General features: G+C 41.2%; 1 protein-coding gene across 19 annotated transcripts in view; it reads left to right on the forward strand.

The window, feature by feature from the left end:
• CHID1 (chitinase domain containing 1) overlaps positions 1–27136 on the forward strand; it is a 130231-nt gene that overhangs the window by 33574 nt on the left and 69521 nt on the right. For 15 of the 19 annotated variants that reach the window (XM_081203020.1, XM_081203025.1, XM_081203026.1 and 12 more), the window contains 2 exons: positions 11633–11734; positions 14344–14499. In XM_081203020.1, coding sequence (XP_081059146.1) covers positions 11633–11734; positions 14344–14499 — 258 coding nt within the window. Of the gene's footprint in view, positions 1–11632; positions 11735–14343; positions 14500–17583; positions 17677–21960; positions 22175–27136 lie in introns of those variants that run through there. The other 4 variants (XM_081203018.1, XM_081203017.1, XM_081203019.1 and 1 more) reach the window with 4 other exon arrangements.

Consider the following 27136-nt stretch of genomic DNA (forward strand, 5'->3'; position numbering starts at 1 on the left):
CCCAGACCGTGGTTATGTTTTTGTATGCATGCTATGTGTGTAATGACATGTGTTTTGCCATAATTATTGAATGTAGAATCCATAACTCTTGATGTGTGAAAGTCCTGATGAGTGTGGTTCAAAGAAAGTGAAGACCTGTGCTTTTACTAGGAAATTCTGAATGCTGAATTTCCTAACCCTCCCACATGAAGGATATCTGTGGAGTCTGAACAGCAAAATGGCAAATGGTGTATCTAGATTGTATATACTTGGACTTTCAAAAAGCTTTTAATAAACTCTCTTGGCAAAGGTGCCCAAGTATTGGGATAGGAACGGGCCCACCACCAGTGGTGGCCCCAGCGTCACATGTATATGTGGTTGTGCGCAAGTGGGGGTGTGTGCCTGTATACCCAAAATGTAGTGCCCTGACCTATAGGTCTATGAATCTATGTATTGGAGGGTGGGGAAGGCTTGCATGTTTGCCACACTTTGATCCCTCACACGTTCTTTCTGAATGCCAGAAAAAGGGCTTCAAATGTTTGGCACAGGAGCATTGTTAGGGGGTGAGTCAGGAGACCTGAGCCCTGGGTCTCCTACTCCTTCTCTTTAATTTTTTTTTAAACTTTGCAGATTGGATAACTGAGTGCACCATGAACTGCAGTGCTGGTGAGACCCCTCTGTTTACCATCTTAATTTCTTAATATAGACACCTACAGATATAAAGTAGCATATGCAATTTTTTAATGGAAATTGGAGTCATGGACCTGTGCTTTTAGGTACTTAGCCACACTCCTGCTCTTTGGAGCTTTTTCATTTAGTCAAAAGATAACTGAGTTTGGGGGGGGGGGAGATAACGTGTTTTAAATACAGTGGTACCTCTAGTTGCAGACGTGATCTGTTCCGGGGTGCTGTTCGCACCCCGAAAAGTCCGCAACTAGAGTGGCACTTCTGCGCAAGTGTGGCGCGTGATAGAGCGCTTCTGCACATGTGTGAAGCGTGCAGAACACTTCTGCGTATGTGCGTGTGGCGAAACCCAGAAATATACACTTCTGGGTTTGCTGCGTTCGCAACCCGAAAAGCCGCAATGTGAAGCAAACGCAACAAGAGATATGACTGTATTCTGTTGGGAGCCGCACAGAGTTACTATTATTATTATTATTAATATAATATAGGTCTATAACTTTATGCATGGTAGGGAGGTAGTGGATAAAGAGAAGTTTCTCACATATAATTCCTTGTGCTCAGCTAATGAAATGGATTGACCATAGAATCAGAAGATGCAAAAGAATAAATGAAGTCAAGCTAGTAAATAAACACCATGCATTTCTACAACATGGATATGATTTTTATGTATTTATTACCAATAATGAGTCTTAGGGCCTATGGCTTTTGGAATATACAGTAATATTCAAACAATCTTATATGGCTTCACGACACTGAAATGCAGACACGGTGTACAATATCATAAACACAGTGTTCCAAAATATCCAGCTGTGCTGACTGGATATATCTTTCAAATGAGGGCTTGTTTTTTACAGAGTCAGGATTGTTTTGGTGGGGAGGCAGAGGAGTGAGGAGAGAAGACCACTTTTCACAGTGCATCATTGTTTTAGTTAATTCACTGCCGCAAGTTGTGGAGATGGCCCTTTGTTTAGATAGATTTAAAAGGGAATTTGACCAAATGTATGGAGGAGAGGTCTACCAATGGCAGCCACTATGGCTGTGCGGAATCTCCAGGTGGCAGTAGTATACCACTGAGGAATATCAGAAGGAGATAGCTACTGCCTTCAAACTCCACTTCTGGGCCTCTACTTCTGGGTATGCATTGTGGGAAGTCGAAAACAGGATTGAATTGACCTTTTGGCATGGTCCAGTGGGGCTGCTCTTACATTTTATCATTAATGGTTGTATTTTTGGCTGCTGCTTTTATTTATTTCATAAAATTTACACATTGCTTGATTGTGAAAAACCTCAAAGTGTTTTACAGAAAGATTTAAGTCTGGATGCAATTCAGAAGAACGGGTTCTAGTCCTATGGCTGTACCCATATATAGCAGGGTGACTTTGAGTCATGGTGATTGTTATGGCTCATGAAATGTCCCTTCATGCATGCACACAGCAATTTGTATGCACATTATGTGTATTTTAGATTACTGGATAAACTGAGGATATTTCAGCTGGAGAAACTAAGCACCAGCTAGCTTATGGGCTTTAATCACTTATACGAATGAGACCCTTCAAATCAGCATAGAATATTCACAGAAAATTAGGCCTTCTCTTTAGGTGTGTTTGAAAAAGGAGACAAAAATCAGCTGAAATTATGTTAAAAGCCTGTATGGAGGAGCAGCCGGTAATGTTCATCTCTCTCTTTTCGCTTCCATGCTGAATTGCTTTAGTTTTATGCTCACTATTTTAAAGTGTTTTTGGGTAATATCAGAAATGGAAGCTTCTTTGCCTCTTAAAAGAAGTCATCTGCTTGGTAGCATGCAGAGCTTTTCTTCCCTCTTCACCAAAGGGCATCTGTTTCGTTGTCATCTTTCTTTTAAAATTTTGAGATGAGCTCCAAATGGGCAGAGGCAGCAGTTAAGGAGCAAGGTTAATTCCATGTACGAAGCTGCTGAGCTATTACATTGTATTAAGCAATCTCATTTTATACCGTGCATGCCCTCAGATAACTGTCCCCTGTATAATGGTGGTTCTGGGAATGTCATGAGTCAGATAATTCATAGGTGGTTTGCTTCCAAAGTGAAGATTGCACTCTCCTATTGAGCAGCAACCCCCCCACCTTTTTTGCATTAATCTTTGACCTCACTTTCAAAAAACACAAACATTTCAGTGAAAGGGTATATTTCATCATAGGGTATAATGGTATCTTTAATGTATCCCACATATAGTTTTGCTATTCAAGCCCATTGACTCAAGTTTTTCATTCTGTATCTTATGGTATCACTTTCAGAGAGGAATTTGCTTGGCTTTCGTGCAAAAAGCCCAACACATATTCTACACATACGCTTCTGTCTTTAAACTAATTATTCCCTTGGTTTTCTTTGTTAATAAAAGGTTGATCCAATTATTCCCTAGTTGTAAAAAAGAAAAAAGAAAAAAGGTTGGTCTAATCAGGTTTAAAGACCAATTAGATACAGAGGTCAATGAAATTTGCCCAGCAGAAATTCCTTACCAAGTGTTTTCCTGTTTTGAAATTGTGTATTATTTTTTGCTAGGTACCAGTAAAGCGATTAGTTTCATTCCCTGTGAGAGTTTCCCCCCTTCCCCACCACCTGCCTCTCATTTTACCAGCTATGTCTGAGCCAGTTTTTCTCAAATGCTTTTAAGATCAGCTTCCTGGGTTGTCTTTTCTACTCCCAACCCTGTATAATAACCAACTATTGGTTACATTGGTAAATATGCTAATGATGATGTTGTTGTTGTTGTTTAGTCGTTTAGTCCAACTCTTTGTGACCCCATGGACCAGAGCACGCCAGGCACTCCTATCTTCCACTGTCTCCTGCAGTTTGGTCAAACTCATGTTTGTAGCTTTGAGAACACTGTCCAGCCATCTTGTCCTCTGTCATCCCCTTCTCCTTGTGCCCTCCATCTTTCCCAACACCAGGGTCTTCTCCAGGGAGTCTTCTCTTCTCATGAGGTAGCCAAAGTATTGGAGCCTCAGCTTCAGGATCTGTCCTTCCAGTGAGCACTCAGGGCTGATTTCCTTCAGAATGGATAGGTTTGATCTTCTTGCAGTCCATGGGACTCTCAAGAGTCTCCTCCAGCACCATAATTCAAAAGCATCAATTTTTCAGCGGTCAGCCTTCTTTATAGTCCAGCTCTCACTTCCATACATCACTACTGGGAAAATAATAGCTTTAACAATACGGACCTTTGTCGGCAAGGTGATGTCTCTGCTTTTTAAGATGCTGTCTAGGTTTGTCATTGCTTTTTCCCCAAGAAGCAGGCATCTTTTAATTTCGTGGCTGCTGTCACCATCTGCAGTGATCATGGAACACAAGAAAGTAAAATCTCTCACTGCCTCCATTTCTTCCTCTTCTATTTACCAGGAGGTAATGGGACCAGTGGGAGGTGATGGGACCAGTGGCCATGATCTTAGGGTTTTTTTTATGTTGAGCTTCAGACCATATTTTGCTCTCTCTTCTCTCACCCTCATTAAAAGGTTCTGTAATTCCTCCTCACTTTCTGCCATCAAGGTTGTGTCATCTGCATATCTGAGGTTGTTGATATTTCTTCCGGCAATCTTAATTCTGGCTTGGGATTCATCCAGTCTAGCCTTTTGCATGATGAATTCTGCATATAAGTTAAATAAGCAGGGAGACAATATACAGTCTTGTTGTACTCCTTTCCCGATTTTGAACCAATCAGTTGTTCGATATCCAGTTCTAACTGTAGCTTCTTGTCCCACATAGAGATTTCTCAGGAGACAGATGAGGTGATTAGGCACTCCCATTTCTTTAAAGACTTGCAATATACTGTTCCCACAAGGAATTGTTAACTTCGAGCCCTGGCTAACACTGGCATTAGAAAAGGAAACTGAACTGGAGACCTCAAAGCCCTCGTAAAACCATATCAAAACAGATCAGCAGCTGTTCCCAAATCAGCTGGAAATGATGGGGCAAGTAGGAAAAGCAGGTACTCCCACAAGTCAACATAGTTTACTGAGTGTCCTGTGCTAAGGGGCATTCAGTCCACCTGTGTCTTGGTTGGTAGGGGGAGGGCCCATCTGGCTTCACATCCTTCCCTTTCCTCAGTTCCTGACCCGCTTCCCACAGGATTCCATGCCAGGAATGCTGGGTTGCACTTTAGACCTGGGGTCACCAAACTTTTTGGGCCCCTGACACATTTGCAAACCAGAAAAAAGGTTGTGCGTGCCATACCGACTGCAGCCAAGCACATACCACACTGGTTATGTTGGCTACAAGCCTAATTTCAGTATGGTAAGGGGAGGGGAACCTGTGGGCTCCATGGAAGGCCTTTGTGGGTGCATGTGCACTCACAGGCATGATACTGACAAGCCCTGCTTTAGATTTTGTTAGCATCTCATCTTTGCAGTGGCATTTGTGGAGAGCTGAGTGACACATTAACTGGGTGTATCTACATGGGCAGTTTCTACAAATCGGCTCCCTAAGTAAGTTCCATCTCGTTAGGGAACTACAATTTAGGATTGATACAGATGGATCTCCAATGGTGTGGTGGCAAATTCCAATTTATTTGCATGCCAGCTGCAGCTTGGAGTGATCCACTGTATGCATAACTTTTTTGGGTAGCCCAGTGCATATCCAAAGGTGGTTTGCAGCAGTCCTTAAGCTATCTGGCTATGCATTTGGCAGCTACTTCACATAAAGAGCTCAGAGTGGGTGCCAGTGGTGCAAGAACTGAGGCGATCTGAACTAGGTGTGAGAGCTTTGGCACTCTTATATTCAGATAAAGGACAAGGTTTTCTCAGGGAGACTGACCAACGTGTCTTTATGCCTGATGGAGATAGACTGACAATTGTGACCTTGGTGGTGCTGCTGGTCTGAACACTGGCTATTGTGACCACATGCTAATTCTGTCAGCCTGAATAAGTGAGAGAACAGTGGTCACTGTGTCCTTATGCTGTTGCTGCTGGCCTGAAGACTGGCCATGAAGACCACATGCCGATGTAGGTATTGACATTTTTAAAACTCCCCTTACACCCAAATGTCTCCAAGGTGCTATGTTGTTGTTGTTTAGTCGTTTAGTCATGTCTGACTCTTCGTGACCCCATGAACCAGAGCACACCAGGCACTCCTATCTTCCACTGCCTCCCGCAGTTTGGTCAAACTCATCCTGGTAGCTTCGAGAACACTGTCCAACCATCTCGTCCTCTGTCATCCCCTTCTCCTTGTGCCCTCCATCTTTCCCAACATCAGGGTCTTTTCCAGGGAGTCTTCTCTTCTCATGAGGTGGCCAAAGTATTGGAGCCTCAGCTTCACGATCTGTCCTTCCAGTGAGCGCTCAGGGCTGATTTCCTTCAGAATGGAGAGGTTTGATCTTCTTGCAGTCCATGGGACTCTCAAGAGTGCTATACAGATGTAATTAATAAAATACAGCATGCCTATCCTAATCACATAACCCAGGATGGGGAACCTGTGGCCTAACATGTTGTTTGACTCTAACTCCCATCAGCCCCAGCCAGCATGTTCAGTAGCAAGCAATGATGGGATTTGTAGTACATCAAAACATTTGGAGAGCCAGAGGTTTCCTATGCTTGACTTAAGGGAATATTAAGTTAGAATATGTCATTTGCTTTGCACCTAGAGGCAGTATTGGTCTCAACTAAATAATGTTCAGAGAGCTAAAATAAAAGCTCATTATTCATGTGATTCATCTGATGAGCGTTATTGAAAATATTTTTTCTCTTCAACCGAGAGGGAAAAAAAGTTATCTGGGATCCTTATGTGTGTGCTGCAAGTAATTAGTGTAATCAATAATAAAGTAGGTGGGGAAGAGTTACTTAGGTTACAAGTTGCTTATTAAAATATTTTCCTTGGCTTAACAAAGATGCATCCCAGCTTCATTAAATGCTATGCTCCTCTAACCTATGTAAAGTGATATAATGCACAATAAAATGCAGTGCATGATAAAAGGAAGCTATATTCCTCTCCTGCCCCCGCTCTGAAATGATAACAATATATTCATTGCAAATGCATATTGCCATGTTTGGGGGAAGAAATTGTTTTGCCTCTAGGCACTTAGATTGTTGTAACATAACAGATGCCCTTCATTTTACGCATTCGTACAGTGCTTGCCATTTAAATGTGCAGCAAATGCCAGATAACTGCTACGAAGACTGATGGGTGCAAGTAAGTCCCGGAAGGGGTGACTGCTTTTAATTTATGTTTGAACTCCTGTTGGGAAAGTGCTGCTCCTTAATATGACAACTAAATTATTGGTTCTTGGAACATGAGGTGGCTGCAGCGTACATCAAAAGAAAGTAGTCACTCGCACGTTAAACTCTTGTCAGAGGCAAATTGCCTTTGTTGCCACTGTGTTCTTTATATTCTGGGCTTGCTGACCTGACTGAAAAATGTCACTCAGGCATATTTTTAGTTCAGCATCGTTGCACATACCCTTTCAGCCCAATGAGATGACAGTGCAAAATTGCATTTGTGTTACCCTTTAAGCAGATAAGTGGTTTTTAGCTTCTAATGCAGTGCCTCAGCTGGTTGAATGTTCTGGTTCCCCAGCCCCTCAAACCTTTCTCATTTAACTAATTTATATTTTGAGGCTAGGCTTTGGAGCCTCTTTTGTAACTATTAAAAATATACCTGCCCTAAAATTTGTTTGCTTTTAAGGTGCAGCGGGAGTCTCAATTGTTTTTCCTATCACTGGCTAAGATATCTGTTTCTCTGAATTTATTTTGGGGCTGATTACTACATCATAGTGCAGTTTATGGCCCCATGAAATGGGAACACTTAGTTTTAAAGTGGCTTGTATTCTCGTTCCCAACTTTTCATGTGAAAGTGCTTCTTCTTTCTTACTGCAACTTCTGTAATTAAAGATCGTTCAGTGTAGCACTTACGAGATTGATCCGTCAGCACAATCTTTTGAATGTCACAATTGGAATATTAATGATGATCTTTCTGCTCGCCCAATTGAATGGTCACCCTTTTCTCCCCCCCCCATGAGTTGTTTTGGGGGTTCTCCCAACCCAATGGGTGGGGGAAGCTCTATTGTGCTAGCAGGAGTCCTTACACTGGCTTCCACTAGCAGAATGGGTAAGTTGAATCCAGTTCCAAGTGCTTATATTGTAGCTTTCCTACTATTAGTCAAAGTATTGCCTATTATTGCCAAAGTAGATGTGCCATGGGACATGTATGTTTAAAAATCAGAATGTCAATTGAGAGGCTGAAGATTGGATCAAGGTTGTGCTGTGGGAAGAGGAAGTTAACCATTCCATGCTTGCTGTTTCCCCAAATTTTCCTTTCCCAGCTGCTGCTGTTTGCTCCATGGGTTAAAGCATTTAGGCACCATATAGGTATGTACCCGGAATTACTATCATGGATTGCAATCTCCGTGTTCAAATACCTTTCTTGTACCATTTAAAAATATTTATACAGAAGAAAAGTACTTGATAATGTTTAAGAAATCTTTAGCTCCACAACCATGGTTTTTGTTGGTTGACTGGTTATCTTGTAATGATCCTCTTCTATGGTTTTCACTATTTAACATTTGACTTCAGATACCTGTTAGAAGAAGCTGACCTAAACTAAACTATGATCTAGTCTGCAGATTGCACAGAAGGAGGAGACTGACTAGACTTATTCAGGCATATGGTACCAATGGGTACTGAATGCATAAGGGGGGTAGTGAGAATTCATACTGTTGGCCCTGCCCCTAAGCACATCTGTATCTCCCAAACATGCACCTCTGCTACTATGTGTTTGCCTTCATTCTGAAGTTGGCCTATGTGGGTACAGATGTATGTGCATGAGGCTTCCTATATTGCCTTTTACAATTAGTAGGGAAAGGTGCCAGCCATCTGTAATTAAATATTATCATTAATAATCCAATTTTGACATTGTGTAACAGGTGGCTGGTTGTAGCAGTTGTAAACTGCCTGTCTCCTATCTCACATGGCCTGTTACATAATAATAATAATAATAATAATAATAATAATAATAATAATAATAGATGTGCCGTGTAATTTTATGCATGTTTATTCAGGATACATTCTCATTGTTTTCAGTGGTGGTGCTTCCACTGAGGAAAGTGTGCTCAGAAATGCAGCTGTTAATCACTTGTCCTGGTTTGTTTTTTTAAAATGATGCTTCATGACTAAATTAACACCTCTGGAGACTGGCTGTGAAGAAGAATTGTGTAAGAATTAAATGATTCCAAAGGGTTAGATTTTATTTTAATAGCAGCTTAGGCCTGAGGTTTCCGTGTTGGAACCCTTTAATTGAACAAGGCAAAAAATTCAAATGCGTGTGTGTAAACAGAAGACTGGTAATGTGCTTGTTTTCTATTAATTTAATGTCAGTTTCTGACTGTTTCTATATTCAGTAGAAAAACCGATGCTCTGCTTCTGCTCTGGTCTGTTAGCTTCTATTGTGTTCTGAATGTATTGTGAATGCACTTGGGTAATTTCGTTTTTTTAAAGAAGCTCAGTTTCAAGGAACATAGCATTTTTGTGTATTAGAAATATACTGACTGTGTAGATACTTCAAAAGTGGGTTTCACTGAAATTAACAGAATTTTTTTGCATGTGAATATGCTCAAACAGGTTGTCCTAAAAGTGGCTCCCTTTTAGTCATGCTTTCCATAGAGACTAAGGGTGAAATCTTGAATGCCCCACATGGTCAAGCCATTTAACCAGGACAAGGCTCTTCAGTGCCTTCCCTGTAAGCATCCACAAGTTCATCTCTCACCCTCCCTGTCTCCACGGGCTGTTTCTGGAGTACAGCCACACTGAGCCATAAGTGGCAGACTTTTGTGTCTACTTATAGAAGGGCCTGCCTTGGGATAAATAGTCTGGCAGTGAACCCTTGCACCTGGCTGTGCAGCAGCAATCTGGAGGCTGAAGGCTGTACCGGGTAATGCATAACAGTGCTGCATTTCTACTCGGTGTGTGTATGTACATGTTTGCCTAGAGACCGAACTGGACACAATACCATTGACACAATTAACAATTTCATGAATGGGTCTCTAATAAGTAAATTGTTGGGGGGGTACAATATCCAGATTGGACCCTTGCTGGGGTTGGGTAAAGGGGCTTTGAATTTTTGCCCAAGGCTGGCATTCCAGTGTGGCTCTTATTCCTCCCCCTCCCCACCTGCTGTTTGCATTGTAAAGAAAACTTCTTTTAACATAAATGGAAACTTCCCTCCCAGTGCAAACAGGAAGCATGGAGTGGCCCCTGCCTGCTATTTCTCTGCGGTGAAAATGCCATTCACACTGTTGTGACTGTAGTTACACTGGCTGCCAATTTGCTGCTGAGCCAAGGGATACCTAAAATATTATCTCAACCCTTATATCCATCACTGCAATCAGCCAAAGAAGTCTCCTGCAGATACCATCTGCACAAATGTAAAGAATTGGACCTTTAGCATTGTGGCACCTCCTCTTTGGAATTCCCTCCCATTACAGATTTGACAGGCATTGCTTCTGTTGTCTTTTTGGCACCTAGTAAATACATTTTTTCTTTCAACAAACCTTTTATCCTACCCTGTTTCTGTATTGGATTTGAATTTGTTTGTGTATATATGGAATAGTTTTGATTTTTTTTTTTGTCTTCGCTGTGAAACCTCTTCAAGATCTTTTATGGGAGGCATTTCATTACTGGAACCAAATAAACAAATAAATACTTGTGTGAGTAGCATTACATCTAGTTCCATCTTGAGGCTGCAGTGCAACACAGTTTTTCGGGAGCAAGCCAAAAAAGTGGCAGTGGCAAAAGTACAAGTCTTATGGGTTATGTTGGCCTGGGTGGGGAAGGCAGAATGCAAGTGTCTGATTGGACCACATCAGTGTGGGTTTTTCCTGGCACTGGACAGATTTCCCATGCTTTGCATTGAGGGTTTGGGGTTTCAGCATTATGGTTTGTGCCTTTAGCACTGTGATGTTTAGAAGAGCGTATTATTTATTACATTATCATAGTCTGACGTCTCAAAATGTTGATTCGTCCTGAGCCTTTGGGAAAGGTTGGGATTCATTTCCATTTAAATATAAACTTAGTCCAGAGGTAACCAAAACATTAACCAGTGCCCTCATTTTAAGGCTGCAATCACCAACAAAGTGCTGTAGCTGAGACTAGTTCAATGGCACTAGCATGATATTTTAACTACTGCAAGGGAATTGTGATTCCATCACAGTTGGATATAGGGGTGCAAATATTTAGAACCAGGATGTAAAGTACTTCCAAGTGTAGAAGCAAAGTCCTCTGATCTTCTTTCTTCTATTTCTCCATCCACCCAAGGTCAGGATTTTCAGACAAGAAGCCCAGTAATATATGTTGCTCTGGAACTTGAGCACATTATCTCTAGTTCCCGGTTTCCCCATAAAATACTCTAACCCTTCCTGGCCAAGACATTTAGAAGCTTGGTTCATACCCAAAGAAGAGTTACAGATGTCCCAGTTAACTTCAGTTGGGTCTAGGCCTAAGTGGATGGAGTGGGGGAATTCTCAGGGCCAGGGGTAAAGCCATTTCCAGAGTTCCTCGAAGCCCATGTGAGGAACAAATGGGAGGAGATACACTTTCTTCAAATCCCTCCTCAAAGCCCATGTTTTCTGTGAAACGTTTAGCAACCTGCTAGTTACCATGTTGTACTGTTACTGAGCCTGTAAATGAGGGACAATACTATTTGACTTCCCATGCTTGTGGACTTCCCATAGGCATCTGGTAGGCAGTGTGGGAACAGAATGCTGGACTAGATGAGCCTTTGGTTTGATCCAACCCAGTCTCTGACTATGTCCTTATGCAACTGAAACTATTGCATCTTTGTTCCCAGCTTACCCTACTTCTGTTGATTCCCCTGTGTCAAATGTAAAGAATGTATGCTCCTCAGGGCAGGGACTGGTCCTCTTGTACTCTGTAAAGCACCAGGCATGCTGATGACCTTATATAAATAAACATTTCTCTCTCTCTCTCTCTCTCTCCCCCCCCTCTCTCTCTCTTAAAGAACCAACCAGCTGGGAAGTTTCACAAAGAAAGAATTTGATCAGCTAGCCCCAATAGTGGACAGCTTCAGCCTCATGACATACGATTATTCAGCGCCTCAGCGGTAAGGCAATGACAGTGGAAAGCAATAGTATACTGAACTGGCTTTTAGGGATGTAGTAGTGACAACAGGAAACATACCTGGAGCTCACAGAAATCCTAATTAATCAGTACCCTTTAGAAGAGGAGTGGGCAGATTCCAGGCTTTATTTATTTTTTTTACTTCATTATTATCTTTATTTATGGTATATTTCTCCCCACCTCAGTATTTCATTTGAGATTGCATAGTAAATATATTGGGCAATACCCACCATTGGCCTTACTCAAGAGTAGACCCATTGAAATCAATGGACAGGTATCTTGTCCGTTAATTTCAGTTGGTCTAGTATGAGTATGGTTCAGGCATTGCCAAACTTGGCCCTCCAGCTGTTTTGGGACTACAATTCCCACCATCCCTGACCACTGGTCCTGTTAGCTAGGGATGATGGAAGTTGTAGTCCCAAAACAGCTGGAGGGCCAAGTTTGGCAATGCCTGGTTAGGTGGATATCATCCATTGGCTACCATTCTTTTTGGCTTGCCTGTATTAGCTTTTCTTATATCTGTTTTTGGATTGGCAAATAAGCCTCTAAAATCCCTGTCCAATATGGCTTCTGAGGATGAAGAACTAAAAAAGGAACCTTGTATTTTACGTTTTCTCCCTCTTTGCTTTGAAACAGTTCTGACAGTTGCTCTCTATACACCCTTATATTTTCTTCCCACTTTATCAAATGGCGTCTTAAGGATTTGTATCTAGTTATCTCGACTGTCAGTTTGAAGTGCGCACACAAGATAAGGGAAATCATCCAGTGGCTTGTCCAAGAAATGTACAAACAGAATTCCATATTACATACAATGTACTGCTTTTTTTCCTTTAGGACTTTTAAAATTTCAGATGCCTTCCACCAATGATAGGCATATTGAAAAGAGGCAAGGAAAATGTTACAACAGAAGGCAAACTGTCAAGGATGCAAGGATTCTTTCTTAAAAAAACAATAGCAACACTTTACTTGAATTGGTTGAAGCGTACTTGAAAATACAAATATAAAATGACATGTTTGGAACATAGAAAAACTATGTGTGAAGAATGCTGGACCTACTTTTGTGTACATCTATATATTTTAGAAAGCTGCTTGCTATGCATTTGGACTCGTATTGAGATACTGTAACTAAATTTTGCATGATGGTGCCTGTGATCAAGTTTTTTGTCTATGTTCAGATACAATTAAATGTGATTTTTAATTGAAACGACAGACTGACCCTTTCAAAACTGCACTGATTTTAACTAATGATTTCAAAAGGGCACTGATTTTGGGGGGTTCTTACACTTCCTGAGGGATGCGGGTGGCGCTGTGGGTTAAACCACAGAGCCTAGGACTTGCCGATCAGAAGGTCGGTGGTTTGAATCCCCACTACGGGGTGAGCTCCCGTTCCTCGGTCCCTGCTCCTGCCAACCTAGCAGTTCGAAAGCACGTCAAAGTGCAAGTAGATAAATAGGTACCGCTCCGGCGGGAAGGTAAACGGCGTTTCCGTGTGCTGCTCTGGTTCGCCAGAAACGGCTTAGTCATGCTGGCCACATGACCCGGAAGCTGTATGCCGGCTCCCTCAGCCAATAAAGCGAGATGAGCGCCGCAACCCCAGAGTCGGTCATGACTGGACCTAATGGTCTGGGATCCCTTTACTGGAGCAATGCCAGGTACAAGGCCACTGGTGTGTACAGAAATACAGCATGCCTTTTTAGAGATATAAGACTGTATAATTTTCTATGTTCTTTTATAAACATTGCTTCTGAGTGGTTCTATATACTTGTTTATGCTAACATCCATATCCTGCTATCCTAGGCAAAATGCCCAATCAAGGTGGCTTACAAGATAAAAACAATATAAGAAAACCATATAAAATGTAATCAAACATGAAATAACAGCAATGGAAACAAGTGCAAAAGTTAATTAAGTAATGTTTGCTGAAACAGTATGTGATGGCTTGCTGCTGATCAGAAAGTTGGCAGTTTGAATCCCCGCGACGGGATGAGCTCCCATTCTTCTGTCCCTGCTCCTGCCTACCTAGCAGTTTGAAAGCACGTCAAAGTGCAAGTAGATAAATAGGTACCGCTCCGGTGGGAAGGTAAACAGTGTTTCCATGAGCTGCTCTGGTTCTCCAGAAGTGGCTTCGTCATGCTGGCCACATGACCTGGAAGCTGTCTGCAGACAAACGCTGGCTCCCTTGGCCTATAGAGTAAGATGAGCGTCCACGACTGGACCTAACGGTCAGGGGTACCTTTACCTTTACCTTACAGTTTGTCTCTCCAAGACGGGAGTGTTAGAAATATCCATTCAGTATCCAAGGAAATACCCATGACCAATCCCTGACATCTCTCTGTGGGTCTGCAAATGTCTCTAGTCTGAAACCCTGAATAGTTGCTACCAGTCAGTGTAGGCAATACTGAGCTTGATGGACCAATGGGCCTGACTCTCACTATAAGACAACTTCTATGTTCCTTTCTCCTAGCAAGCAATACAGTTTGTTTTGGGGGTTATGGATCTCCTTAGAGCAAAGGTTTGGTTTAAGATGCTTTTGCTTCTTTTTGAAACCTGTCCCTTGACATCATATTTTATTTCTTTGCTGTTGATCTCCAGGCCTGGCCCTAATTCCCCTCTACCTTGGATGCGGGCGTGTGTTCAAATGCTGGATCCAGAAGCCAAGTGGAGAAGTAAAATTCTTCTGGGACTGAATTTTTATGGCATGGACTACTCGGCACTGAGCGCTTCTGGAGAGCCAATAATTGGAAACAAGTAAGGTTTCTAGAAAACTGCCTTTTGTTGTTATTATTAGTGTCTTGAGTGAAAATTGGGGCTAGGTTAGACAGGACAGAGCCATCTGATTGCATGTTTTTATTGATTATTATTATTTAGAATACTTTCAGCTACTCTTCATTGCAGTTTAGATACCAGGGTGTGTTAAAATAGTACTGGAGTCAATTCTACAACAGTAAGCTTATTCAAAACAAAACAAAACACCACTATATCAACTAACCATCTAGGCGTCTTTACTTTTCTGGAATAGGCCTTAAAGCATTACTTAGGGTGTTGCCCAACTTAGATTCTCACCTGGAGTTAGATAATTCAGTGAATATTGGCACTTAATGGAACTGAAAGGCATAGCACAAATATGGGGAGAAGTTAGTCAAGAATGGAGAAAAGTGCCTGGAACAACAAATTTGGGGTTGGGGGTTGCTGTTACACCTTACACTCCCCACTTTATATGCAGACACAGCAAACAAATGGAAATAATGGGTTTTCTTCCTATCTGGTCCCACCTTGTTAACCCCATGCCTCTTTGGCACATTTTCCCACCCAGGGGCTCTGCACATTCTACCTGTCTCCACTCTGGTCCATACCTTTTCTGTCTACTCCTGCTCTGCCCCCTCTCCTTCAGCTACCCTGCCCCCTGGGCTTTCTGTTTCTTAACCTTCTCCCTAGGCCCACATTCCAGCCCCCACCACAACTATGTTCAATGTGTATGTCTTCATTCTCTTGCCTGATGTGCATGATTATGGCAAGTGCAAGACCGTATAGAATTAGTTTGGAATTAAATCTGGCAATGGGCTAAAGGGTAAACAGCCTTGTCACTGAGTCCTGGACTGGCCTTGTAATAATACGGTCATATTGCTGTGGAATTCTTCAGCCTTTGCTTCTCTTAGCACGGGAGCAACTTTAATAATATGGAAAGTTATTTCTGCAGCAGATGAAATGAAGCTCTAATTGTAGACATTTCCAGCTGAATATTCAGAACATGGATAGCATACCTTCTTATTAAATTCATTCACTAGACAATAATTTATTATGTGTCAGCTTTGGGAATTGTAGCCCTCTTAATAGCAGCCCAGATACACAGCAACACTCCTGAGCTTAAATATGTCCTTTGCACTTCTGAATACTTCTACTGGGATTGCCAACATAGCAGCCACGAGCACACATGGTCTTGCAGGGGCCTTCCATGGCACCTACAACGTTCCTTTGTCCCCTCTCCTCACTGAGGAGACCACATAACAACGGTCCTGAAAGACCTACATTGGCTACGTTTTCGAGCACAATTCAAAGTGTTGGTGCTGACCTTTAAAGCCTTAAAGAGCCTCGGCCCAGTATACCTGAAGGAGCGTCTCCACCTCCATCGTTCAGCCCAGACACTGAGGTCCAGCTCCGAAGGCCTTCTGGCGGTTCCCTCACTGCGAGAAGTAAGGTTGCAGGGAACCAGGCAGAGGGCCTTCTCGGTGGTGGCACCTGCCCTGTGGAATGCCCTCCCATCAGATGTCAAGGAAATAAACAACTATCTGACTTTTAGAAGACATCTGAAGGCAGCCCTGTTTAGGGAAGTTTTTAAGGATTGATGTTTATTGTGTTTTTAATATTCTGTTGGGAGCCACCCAGAGTAGCTGGGGAGCCCCAGCCAGATGTTGTTGTTGTTAAGTCGTTTAGTCGTGTCCGACTCTTCATGACCCCATGGACCAGAGCATGCCAGGCACTCCTGTCTTCCACTGCCTCCTGCAGTTTGGTCAGGCTCATGTTTGTAGCTTCGAGAACTCGTCCTCTGTCGTCCCCTTCTCCTTGTGCCCTCAATCTTTCCCAACATCAGGGTCTTTTCCGGCCAGATGGGTGGCGTATAAATCATCATCATCATCTCCCCCACACTGAAGGTCGGCTTTAAATAAGCATTTGGTTGTAGCCAGTGGAATGGGTCGTGGTGTGTGCTTGGCTGTGGTTTGTGTGTGAGGTGCTCACAACAGTCTCTCTGGTTTGCATATATTCCTGGGCCCCAAAAGGTTGGCAGTCCCTAGTTGCTAGTGCCTTGCCTGCCCTATCTACCACATAGCGAAAATGCCTTTAATTTGAGCAATATTGTGATCAGACATTTTCTGAAAGACTGGGTAAACTGCTCAGTCACACACATGTATTTTGTGCCTAGTGTGGAATTTAGTGTGTGAGCTATGTGATAAAACATTTTTGGTGAGAAAGCCATTCCCAGCTGTCAGGGTGTGCACACTCAAAGGGGTGTGCTCTTGCCTTTCCACCTTAATCCACTTCCCTCTACTTCCTTCCTAACTGCAGAATCTGCAAGTCATTTTTTTTTTTAGGTTTGTCTGAAGTCCTCCAGTTAAATATAACAAAGCGTAACTATTTGCCCTATGAAACTAAGAGAGAAGCACATCAAACGTTTCATAGATTAACTTCAGTGAAAGTGCAAATGTAACAGCTCCTTTTGTGTCAATGAGGACATATTGAAATATCTTCAAAACTGACTCTAAAATCAGGCTGTGTGCCCTTAACGTCTTTAAAAGAATCTTGAGTGGGTCTTTTATGTCAGTTTACACACTAAAGGAGGTTTGATATAATAAATTGTAAGTTGAAAAATTTAAGAGATTTGACATTGAATTGTGCTGTTCAAAGACAAAGGAAGATTCTTTGCAAACTATGTAAGGATGCAGAATTCCCCTGAGAGCTTTATTGGCCACCTGCCATGCTGTAAATAGTGGGTAATAAAAAGTGATACTTAGAAAGGCTAGAGGTGAGAGCTTCCCTGCAAATTATGGTAATGAAGAATGTTAAAGGTATGGCTACAAGTGACCTTAGTGGGGCGGAGAACAGGACCCCCCAATATTTGGGGTGGTGATGAGCAGATGTACCAGTAAAATTATTAGGTGTGGCTTGCTTACAGCAATGGCTTGTTTACAGCAACATATCTGTGGGGAGATATGGACGTGTTTCCAAGGTCATAACCGCAACAGGGATACAAAGGTAATGTAATATATTGATTGAAATGATATATTGACTGGTGTCAACATAGAGCTAAATTACATAATACTTTTCTTTTCATGTTAGAATAAGGAGATACAGATTGTTTCCTAGGAGCAAACCCCTCTGAACTCATTGGGAGTTAGTGTTGGATCGTTATGCTTAGGATTGTGCTAACAGGTGAGGCTTAGTGAAAGCAGCTGGCTGGGCAGAGTGGCCTATTTGCATATTCACACCAATTGGTTGCTTTCAGTCTTGTGCAGTGAATGAAGTCATTGAGTAATGCTGTTGGGGATATTTTTGCTAGCTGCATCTTATTCAAAATCAGAAGACATTTGGCACCTCAACTAGCAATTTTGGCAAACAAGATGAAGATAGAGAAATTTGTATGGTTGATGAAATAGATGATAGAGGGCAGGGACTCTTGACACCACCACTGTAGAACAGCAGGTGCACAATCATTCCTGAGTCTTCCCAGGTTTTGTCAATCACTTCTACAGAGAGCAGATATTGGTAACACTTGTATTATCCACATACTTAGACTTTCTGAGAGGGTGTTGTTGCTGCATCTATTGCCCTTGCCTCTTGTGTACGACTTGGTATACAGGCAAGGGCTCTTAAATATGTCTGTCCCATGTGAATAGCAAGGGAGGCTTTGCCAGAGGGCTTAACCATTTGGCTGCATATTGGCAGGCACAACACTGCAGCTGAGTTCATGGAGAATTCTAAGAACATACGAAAAGCCCTGCTGGATCAGGCCACAAGGGCATCTCCTCCAGCTTCATGTTCTCATGGTGGTTCACCAGATATCTGTGGGAAGCCCACAAGCAGGAGAGGAATGCAGCCGTTCCCTTACCACTTGTGTCTCCCAACAAATGGTATGCAGAGGCAGGTTGCCTTTGATCCTGGAGGTAGGTAGCATGCAGCCATCATGAGCAGTAGCTATGGATATCGACCAGGTTCGGTCACGATGTTTATAATGTTCTTACTAACCATAGTTTAACTAAATCACAGTTCCTTGTGCTTGGATTTCATCGGAAACTGATTTGTTGTTTGTTAAAGCAGAAGCTTCCAATCTCCTCCTTGTGGCTGTGAAAGAACTGAAAAAGGGAGAGGGAATGAGTTTGTGAGACTCACTTCAGTTCATCCCTCTATTGGATGAACTGTGGGCTCCTGTTGCCTCTGAGCTGTGCCACAGTCCTTTTACAGGGAGCATTGAAATGGCACATTTACAGTTGTTGGGCTGAATATGTATCATCAGTTGGGAAATGCTGTACTGAATTTTTTTGGTGTGTTTAATTAAAGTGAGATAAGACATTTCTTCTTTTGACATATAGCCTATGGATGTTGTGCTTTATAATCAATGGGCTAGTCAACTGCAATGCTTTGCTTGTCTTTAATATACTTAGTGAGGTGCAATTGAATGAAGTGAAAAACATCCCCTCTCCTGTAAATTTTATTAGGTTTCATAATTGCCAAACCCAATAGATAGCACTGCATATTGGGGTTAATAAAGGTCCATAGAAACAGATGTTCTTTGGTCATTTAGTCCTTTTATTTTCTAAAACTTAATTAACTGAAAATGAGAAAAGCCCTGTAATTGCCAAAGCTTGCATTTGCAGTAACTTTGGCTTACACTTTGTAGCTTATGCCTCCTGCACAGCCTTAACTGTGGGTAAATCCATGCTTATGGTAACTGGAGCTTCAATCAGAAATACTGAATAGCTTCTAAGGACTTGTTCACACTTGGCACACATATCACTTGATTTCTCAACAAATGACTGTGGCTGAATGTGTGAACTGACTTCTTGGGCAAAGCATTGTATTTAATTTTTGTGAGGTAATTTCAAAGTTCTGCCTGCCTATGATAGCTCATCCATGTGTGCAAGCTATTATTCTATCACACTTGATGTTGCAGTCTCTATGTTTTGATCATATCTTGGCTCAGTTAGCTGCTTCTCACGTACAGTCATCTTGTTCCTCCCTTATACAGTCTGGAAAACAAGCTAGGAAGGATTCAGTTAATCACAGTTCTATAGTTCTATTGCAACAGGAAACAATAGTTTCCTTAAAAGCCCAGATATTAAAACATGTTTTAAATTGGCTTAATTAATACCATTGCTTTTTCAGAAGCTATTAACCACAGTTTCCTGCTTCAGAATTAGCTAAACATTTCCTGACTTCTTTGTGCAAAGGAAAGAATGAAGCAGGTAAAAGAGTCTGGCTTCATCAATCATTATACAAGCAGTCATAGGTGAGCAAGCCCTAAAAGATAGAATAAATATTTTCGAAAGTTTCTACAGTAAGTTGTTTCATGAACAGAAAGAGTTCTGCTTGTGCAGTGGGACTTCCCACTGGATGGTTAGCACGCATCTGTCTCTGGAAACAATGGATGAGTGTGCCTTCAGGGGTGAAGTCAAACTGTTGGAGAGTTAAGTGCCTGCTGTGGCTGTAGAGACCGATACAGGAGAAACATGTTTTGTTGCAGCAGGGGCAGATGAAGGTGTCCGGTTGTGCTGTTTCAGGTGTACCATGGCATTTATTTTCCCCATGCCCATACCTTACTTAGCACCACATTGACATCCACCCATACTTAGTGCCCTTGCTTTGCTCCTTTTGTGTCTTGGGGGCATATAAAAGATCAGTGACCACAAAGCTAAGAAACTAGCAGACATAATATATAGCATTTGTTGTTCAGTTAATAGTTCACCTTCACTGGATGTTTGGCGGGTTAAGGAAGACCTTTGAGGATATCTTTTATTTTTTGCTATTTTCTCTACATAAAGTTCAGAGGATAAAGCTTGCTAAACAGTTACCTTTAAAACCTTTAAAGTTTTAGCCAAATGGAGATCCTGCTGGGTGTGAGTTTGTAAATGCTCCTTTATTTGTTATGCCTGACATTTGAGAATTCTTTCTGCATCTGCTTGCAAGTTAGTTTAGTTTCCTGGATGCTGCTGCAGGATACAGAGCTTGTGATCTACACACACACACACAGAGAGAGAGAGAGAGAGAGAGAGAGAGAGAGAGAGAGAGAGAGAGAACTTCCTCTCCCCCTTTAACTTTAGGGTGAAATTTAGATTCGCTTGGCCTTTAGCATTTGCTTGCTACCTGATACGGCATCTTGGGCTTCTGTCACTTTTGCATGATTGCTTGATCACACAACTTTTTGTTCCATTTCTGCACCTTCACTAATTATCTTTTCTAGTAAGTGATTGCTCAATCTGTCCACATTTAATTGCCACATTGACAGGCATAATTGTAATAAAAAACAAGACTTACGAGGCTTATAGGCACTGAAAGCTAAGCACATTAACTTAGTTTCACATTAAAGTTATAATTGGAAATCCTTAAGTCAGAAGAATTTATAATATATCTGAATTGTCTTAACATTTATTAATGCTTGTCCATTTGAGCGCAACTGATCAACTTAAACCAGAGGCTGTAATACCAGCACAAACCCACACTTATAAGCATCCTAAGGGGTCTGTTTCCTCCCCTTTTCCTTGAGCGGTGCCACAAGCTGCTTTTCATGCCAGAAGGATAGTAGGTGTGGTACAGTGGCTTTAGGGGACAAAAGAGAATTAAGGTGCGCTGCATAAGTATCTTCTCCATCCTGTTTCTCTGGTTTGTGGCCATTGTTTGCTTGTAGGTCTGAGTGTGCCATTGTTTTTTGGAGTTAACATTTTATTTTAATTTTTTTATTTTTTTCCTTAATTTTTATTAAGTACAGATTAGAAAACATACATATTTACAACAAAAGAAAATACAAAAGAAAAAGAAAATACATATAACCAAGGAAAAAAATTAGAGAATACTTTGTCTCTTTTCATATTTACAGTTATTTATATCTCTATAAAATGCTATTCACAATAAAGGAGTGAAATGAAAGATAAGATATCAGAAAAAAGAAAAAAAGAACAAAGAAAAAATAAAGAAGTAAAAGAAAAGGATCATAGGTGAAATTTTTTAAAAAGTAGATAAGTATTCACTATACATAGCCGTTTCCCATCTATATTTATATTCAATTGTATAATTTCATCTTGTCCCTATCTACCTTAAAAAAGGGGGGTGGTTTTTTTTTTGTTTTTTTTTGGTGTTAACATTTTAATCCCAAAGCTATCTTAAGCTACCAGGACACAATTTCTCAAGTTTTCTTTAAGGAGGCATTGCTGTTAAACCATTTTAAAGCATTAAAAAAAAAGTTTGTAGATCTGACCTTTTAGGTTACATACATGATTTTTATGAGTAATCTGATGGCTTTTGGTCTCCTGCTGCAACTTTCCACCCTTGTGCCAGAGAAGTTCCTTGCTTTTGTGCATGTGCACATGACGTGTCTGAACTTTCAAAGACATGTGTTCACTTTTTGTTGCCTGTTCCCACCAGCAGAGATACTGTGAGGTGAACATGAATGCTTAAAGATTTTCTTTCTTGTTATCCTGTCTCCTGTCTAATCTTTACTTCCAGTCAATAGCGCCAGTAATTAGCTGTGTAGTATCAGTGGGAGCAAAACCTCTTCAGACCAGCTACAAGGCAAGGTGGAGCGAAAGAACCAAGATCAGACATTCCTAATCGTGAGCAGGAGCAACAAAGGCATATTACAAATTCTAAACATGGATCTTTTGGTATTTTGTCTCCTGTTGCTGAAACGGACAGAACATTAAATGTGACTTGTACAACATGCTGTGCTTTAAGTTGACTTGGTTCTCCGGCATTTTCTGTTTGTTTATTTCACTTGTAATTTGCTTTCTCCCCTTGAAATCTGAAATGTCAGAATGAACTTATTATGCACATTCAGGTAACATGCCTCAGTTTCAAATTAAAAATGGGTCTGATAGACCACTCATTGTACATATGGGGGAACTGAAAGCACTTAGTGATGTTAGTTTGGTCAAAGCTTCAATTTCTTGGTGGCCCTAAATGAGCCATCAGAAGCTGTCAGAACCAGACATAAAGAAAGGAAGAAACATTTTTTAAAAAATGCATTCAAATTGAAATTTGTTGAGGTATTTGTTGTTGTTAAAGAGGATTTCTAGCTCGTGGTCTCAGTCAATGTGTTACGAAAAAGAAAATGTTTTTAATATAACAGTATCCGCATGTAAGCAAGCTAGACATTTGTATATTTGTGGTGGTCAGACTGATATTGTAGATTTTGAAAATGCTCTGGAATGACAGAGTTAACAACAACCTATGTATTTTAGAGTTGATGGTGCATTAACTCATCTGACATCTTGCAGAAGTATCCATAACTCTAAAAACCTGGGTTCTGCTGGAATGGGTCAAAGCTTTGTAAGTGAAAGGCATTTTGAAATAAAATATATTGCAGTGAAGCAAAGGATGAGGCACACCAAGCTTTCAGTAGAGTAATATTTATGGAGAATTGTGTTTCTTTTGACTGAGATGGAGGCCTTCGGAATGGAGAAATGCCTGCAGACTCCCGCAATGCTCAGTGTACACACGTATATGGTTGTGCTTTATGGAATAGAAATCTTTTAAAATGTTTCCTCGTGTAGTACACTCCCTAGAAGTGATGAAAGTTTAAAGAATCTGAAGATGAATGTTGAGGGAATCTGTTTTAAAGAGTGGAAAGTGAGCTGCTAAGACTGGATGAGGGCCAGCCCAAGACATTTAGAAGTCTGAAGCAAAGAAGAAAATGGCTGTGCCTCATTCTGTGTGCAGAAGGGGCTGGATTGATAATTGAACCTTTCTTCAACACTGGCAGTGGGGTGGCATCCTCTACTACCTTAGGTGGTGTATAATATGTCTAGCACACACAGCTCTGCTCTCCAGAGAGATAGACCAGGAAGCTTAGGAGGAATGAATGCTGGTGGTGGGAAGGCTGCCACTGTTGCCTGAGGAGATTGCCTCACTCTCCCTAATGATTAGCGATGGCTGGCCCTGCTTATTGCACTGCAAGGAACTAAAGCTGATGGCAGCACTTTTCTTTTTGGGCACATCTTGCTGCTGTATTACATCCAAGTGGAGAAAGCAGCTAGAATAGTTTCCTTCACCTGCTTAGAAATCACCACAGTGACCACAGTGGCTCAATGGCCCAGAGATGATGAGCCCATGGGATATATGGGATTTAGATTGAGTGCTGGGTTACAGAGAAGGTAGAGTGAAATGTGATGACAAACAGGGATCCTTAGGAAGAAAGAATTTATACAGGCTGGAGGCAGAAGAACTTGAAAGGTTTTGAAAGATGTTTCAGAGACACCTGTTTGCAGTTTTGTATTGTGTGCATTAGGGGGTTGGTTGTTTGTTCCTGGAGGTGATCAGGGTTAGTTGCAGAATAATCACTTCAGGGGCCACCTTTTGTTTGTGGATACCAGTGTGGTAGAATTCAGTGTTGTCAACTTTTGTTTGAATTCGCCATTCCCCATGTTCAGTGAATGCAGAACTTCGTAAATAATAGATGTTGGACTCAAATTCACTCTATTGAAGGATGCATTTCAGAACTGTGTGTAGGCATTTTGTGTTTTCTGGATCAGCATCACACCAGACCAAAAAGTGGCTATATATTACTTCTGTTACTAGAAAAGTGCTTCTGGGGCTTAAAGCAGCCTCCCCCAGTTTTGTGTCCTTAGATGTTGTTGAACTACCATCCCCACAGTCCCTGAGCATTGGCAAATGCTTGGTGGGAATGATGCAGGGTTGTAGTCCATTAATATGTGGGTATACAAGGAGGTGGAAGGCTGCCCAATGTATTCTGCTCCACAGTGCTGAAATAGTTTTCCATAGACCATTGTGGAATTTTGGAAATTGATGAACCAAGTTGACTTGCCTTTTCTCAAAACAGTAATAGCACAAAAATCAGTTTTGGCTTTTGACCTCCACATTTGTGTGGTCTCCATCTTGATGGGGAAAATGAAGTACTTTTTTCAGTTTTAAGGTACTGAAATGCAGTTACATCAAAGAAATGTAGTTATAACTTGATCTGAGAACTCATATCAAAGGTTTTAAGAAAAATGTTCAAAGTTCTTGTATATAAGAACTGAACATGTGCTTCATACGCCCAACACATTGCAAAGTGACAACTTCATATTAATTTTGACTGTGCTCCAGTGAGGGAGGCAGCCATAATAATACTGCAGTTATAAAAACCATTTTCATTACTTTGGGAGGGTTTACCCTTCAGATACAGCTTCAGTAGGAGGAGAGGAACCATTGCTTTAAAATTTTGGGTGGCTTCTATGGGTGTAATTTCCTTCAGCAGAAGCAATTGTGAAAAGCTTTATAGACTATTTTATCCCTCATAGCTGTTACAATCACATCTCCCTTTCATGACAGACTGCATAAGTCTGTAAAAAGACATGACATTTTAAGGATAAATATTTTTACTTCCTCAACAGATCAAATTTTGTTCTCAGTTATGCTTTCATCTCTTAAACAGTAGGTTTCTTCTGTTTTTGTAAAATTTGCCTACTTTTTGTGATAATTTGAGAAACCTTCTCAGCTTTGAGTGAGTGTGTGCTCTACTACATAACATACCTTCCAGTGAAAATAACTCATATGATTATGTGGAGGAAGTGAAATACTGTAGGAACTAGTTTGACTAGCAAAATTCTAGTCCAAGCCTAAGTTCTCCTAGACAAGCCATAACCTCTAGGGCAAACTTTGGTTACATATCATGGTCAGTGTGGAGAGAGTTGGTACCCCTCTTTGAGGATTCACACATTTGCCCTAAATGTGGTTTGGCTTAGCGTCATATTCAAACCAGGCCATTGTTGAATAAGGACAGGTTTTATTCTTACTGACTCCCAAATTGCAGCATTTTATTTTGTTCCATAGAACTCAGTGGGAGCCATTCTGGTGTGTTTTTGTGAAAGAGAGAGAGGGTCTGGCTTTGTATTAACTTTTAGGATGAGTCAGTGCATGCATAATGCTGAGATTCCACTCTCAGGCCCCCTGAACTGTACATTTAAAGCAGTGTCACTATACAAACAGAAGGATAGCCTGCTAGATTAGGCCAATGGCCCCATCTAGTACAGCATCCTGTTTCCAAAGTGGCCACTGCTTCAGACTTTCATGGCTTCCCCCAAAGAACCCTGGGAACTGCAGTTTGTTAAGGGTACTGATAATTGTTAAGAGATCCCTGTTCTCCTCAAAGTGTGGCAGTTCCCGGGGTTCCCTGAGAAGCGGGATTGACTGTTTAAACCACTGAGAGTTGTAGCTTATTGTTTATAGTTTAGCACGTTTGCAGAAGTATTTGCAATGTGTGGCGCTCTGTAATCCATAGGTAGGTCGTGTATATTCTTCCTCCACTCCCTCAACCCTTTTATTGTATTTGGCAATACCAAGCACATTTTGAAATAACCAATTAATTTATTTTAAAATCTGTGTTTTGTTGTTGTGCTATGCTGTCTAGGGAGCTGGAGGTGGAGCAGTGAACGTTCTGCGCTTCTTCACTAGTGCCAGCCTCTTAGTAAACTATTTCACCCACATTCTCTGTTCTTTTCCAGAGGACTATTGCATTCTCTTTTATTCTATGTATTTTCCTACCAATAAAGTTTAAATAGACTATTAAATCAATATGTCTTGGAGGAAGAAGCAATCCTCTCAAATTAGATCATTTACTGCAGGAAGACTAGTTTTATCAGACTCTTTCCCCCTGTAAATTAGTCCAAGAATACATGAGATTAGGCAGGTGATTGATTGATTGCTATAGCTGAACAGAGGAACACTCTGCTTTAAATGGAAAATCTGCTTCACTCCTTATACTTCACTGTTTCTGAAGCTATTGTAAAATATAAATGATTTGTAACTCTTATGTTTTATACAGTCTAATGGCATCAGTATGTTACGATGGTTTTAACCATAAATCAACATAACCATGTTGGGTGTAATAACCAAGTAAGGGTGTAATGGAGAACTGCGCCATGCAAATACCCAGTTCACACATGACAGTAAGCCATAAACAATTTGTGTCCACTCCTCTTCTCCATGTGTTAGTGAAAATAGCTTATCAAAATTGTGTGATATTAGGGGGGGGGGATGCTTTTAAAAAAATTATGTATCTGGAGAATGTCACACTAAAATGCTGATCTATTTTTGTGAGGGGTTTTTTAAAATTGCAGACTGCTGTGGAAATGTGAAAAATTTAACTTAAGATTGAAAAAAAATGGAAGATTTGGGCCACTTTAGCACCATACATTTAAAGCAGTATGATGCCACATTAAACAGTTATAGCGTCTGTCAAAGAATTCTGGGAGCAGTAATTTGCTAAGAATTGTTAGGAGACCCCTATTCACCTCACATAGCTACAGTTTCTAGTTTCCTGTGAAGGGGGCTTGATTGTTAAACTACTCTGGGCATCATAACTCTGTGAGGGAAATAGGGGTGTCCTATGAACTCTCAGCACGCTTAACAAAATACAGCTTCCGGGATTCCTTGGATATGCTAGGAGTTTCTAAAGTAGTATAATAGTGCTTTAAATGTATGGTGTGATTGTGGCCTTAGAGAGGAATAGAAATTGACAGATTCACCTTTTACTGTTCTTGCCTTGCCTTGCCTGGTTCACATGTAATATTAACTCGGTCCTCTAATTTATTTCCTCCCTGCTTACTGTTATGCGTAAACTGGGCCAGTAACTTAATTCGAAGTTCACAGGCTTGGTCCTTCTAACTAACGGCCAGCTGGGGGA

The sequence above is a fragment of the Podarcis bocagei genome (assembly GCF_964188305.1).
Source record: "Podarcis bocagei genome assembly, chromosome: 1".
Classification (NCBI taxonomy): Eukaryota; Metazoa; Chordata; class Lepidosauria; order Squamata; family Lacertidae; genus Podarcis; species Podarcis bocagei.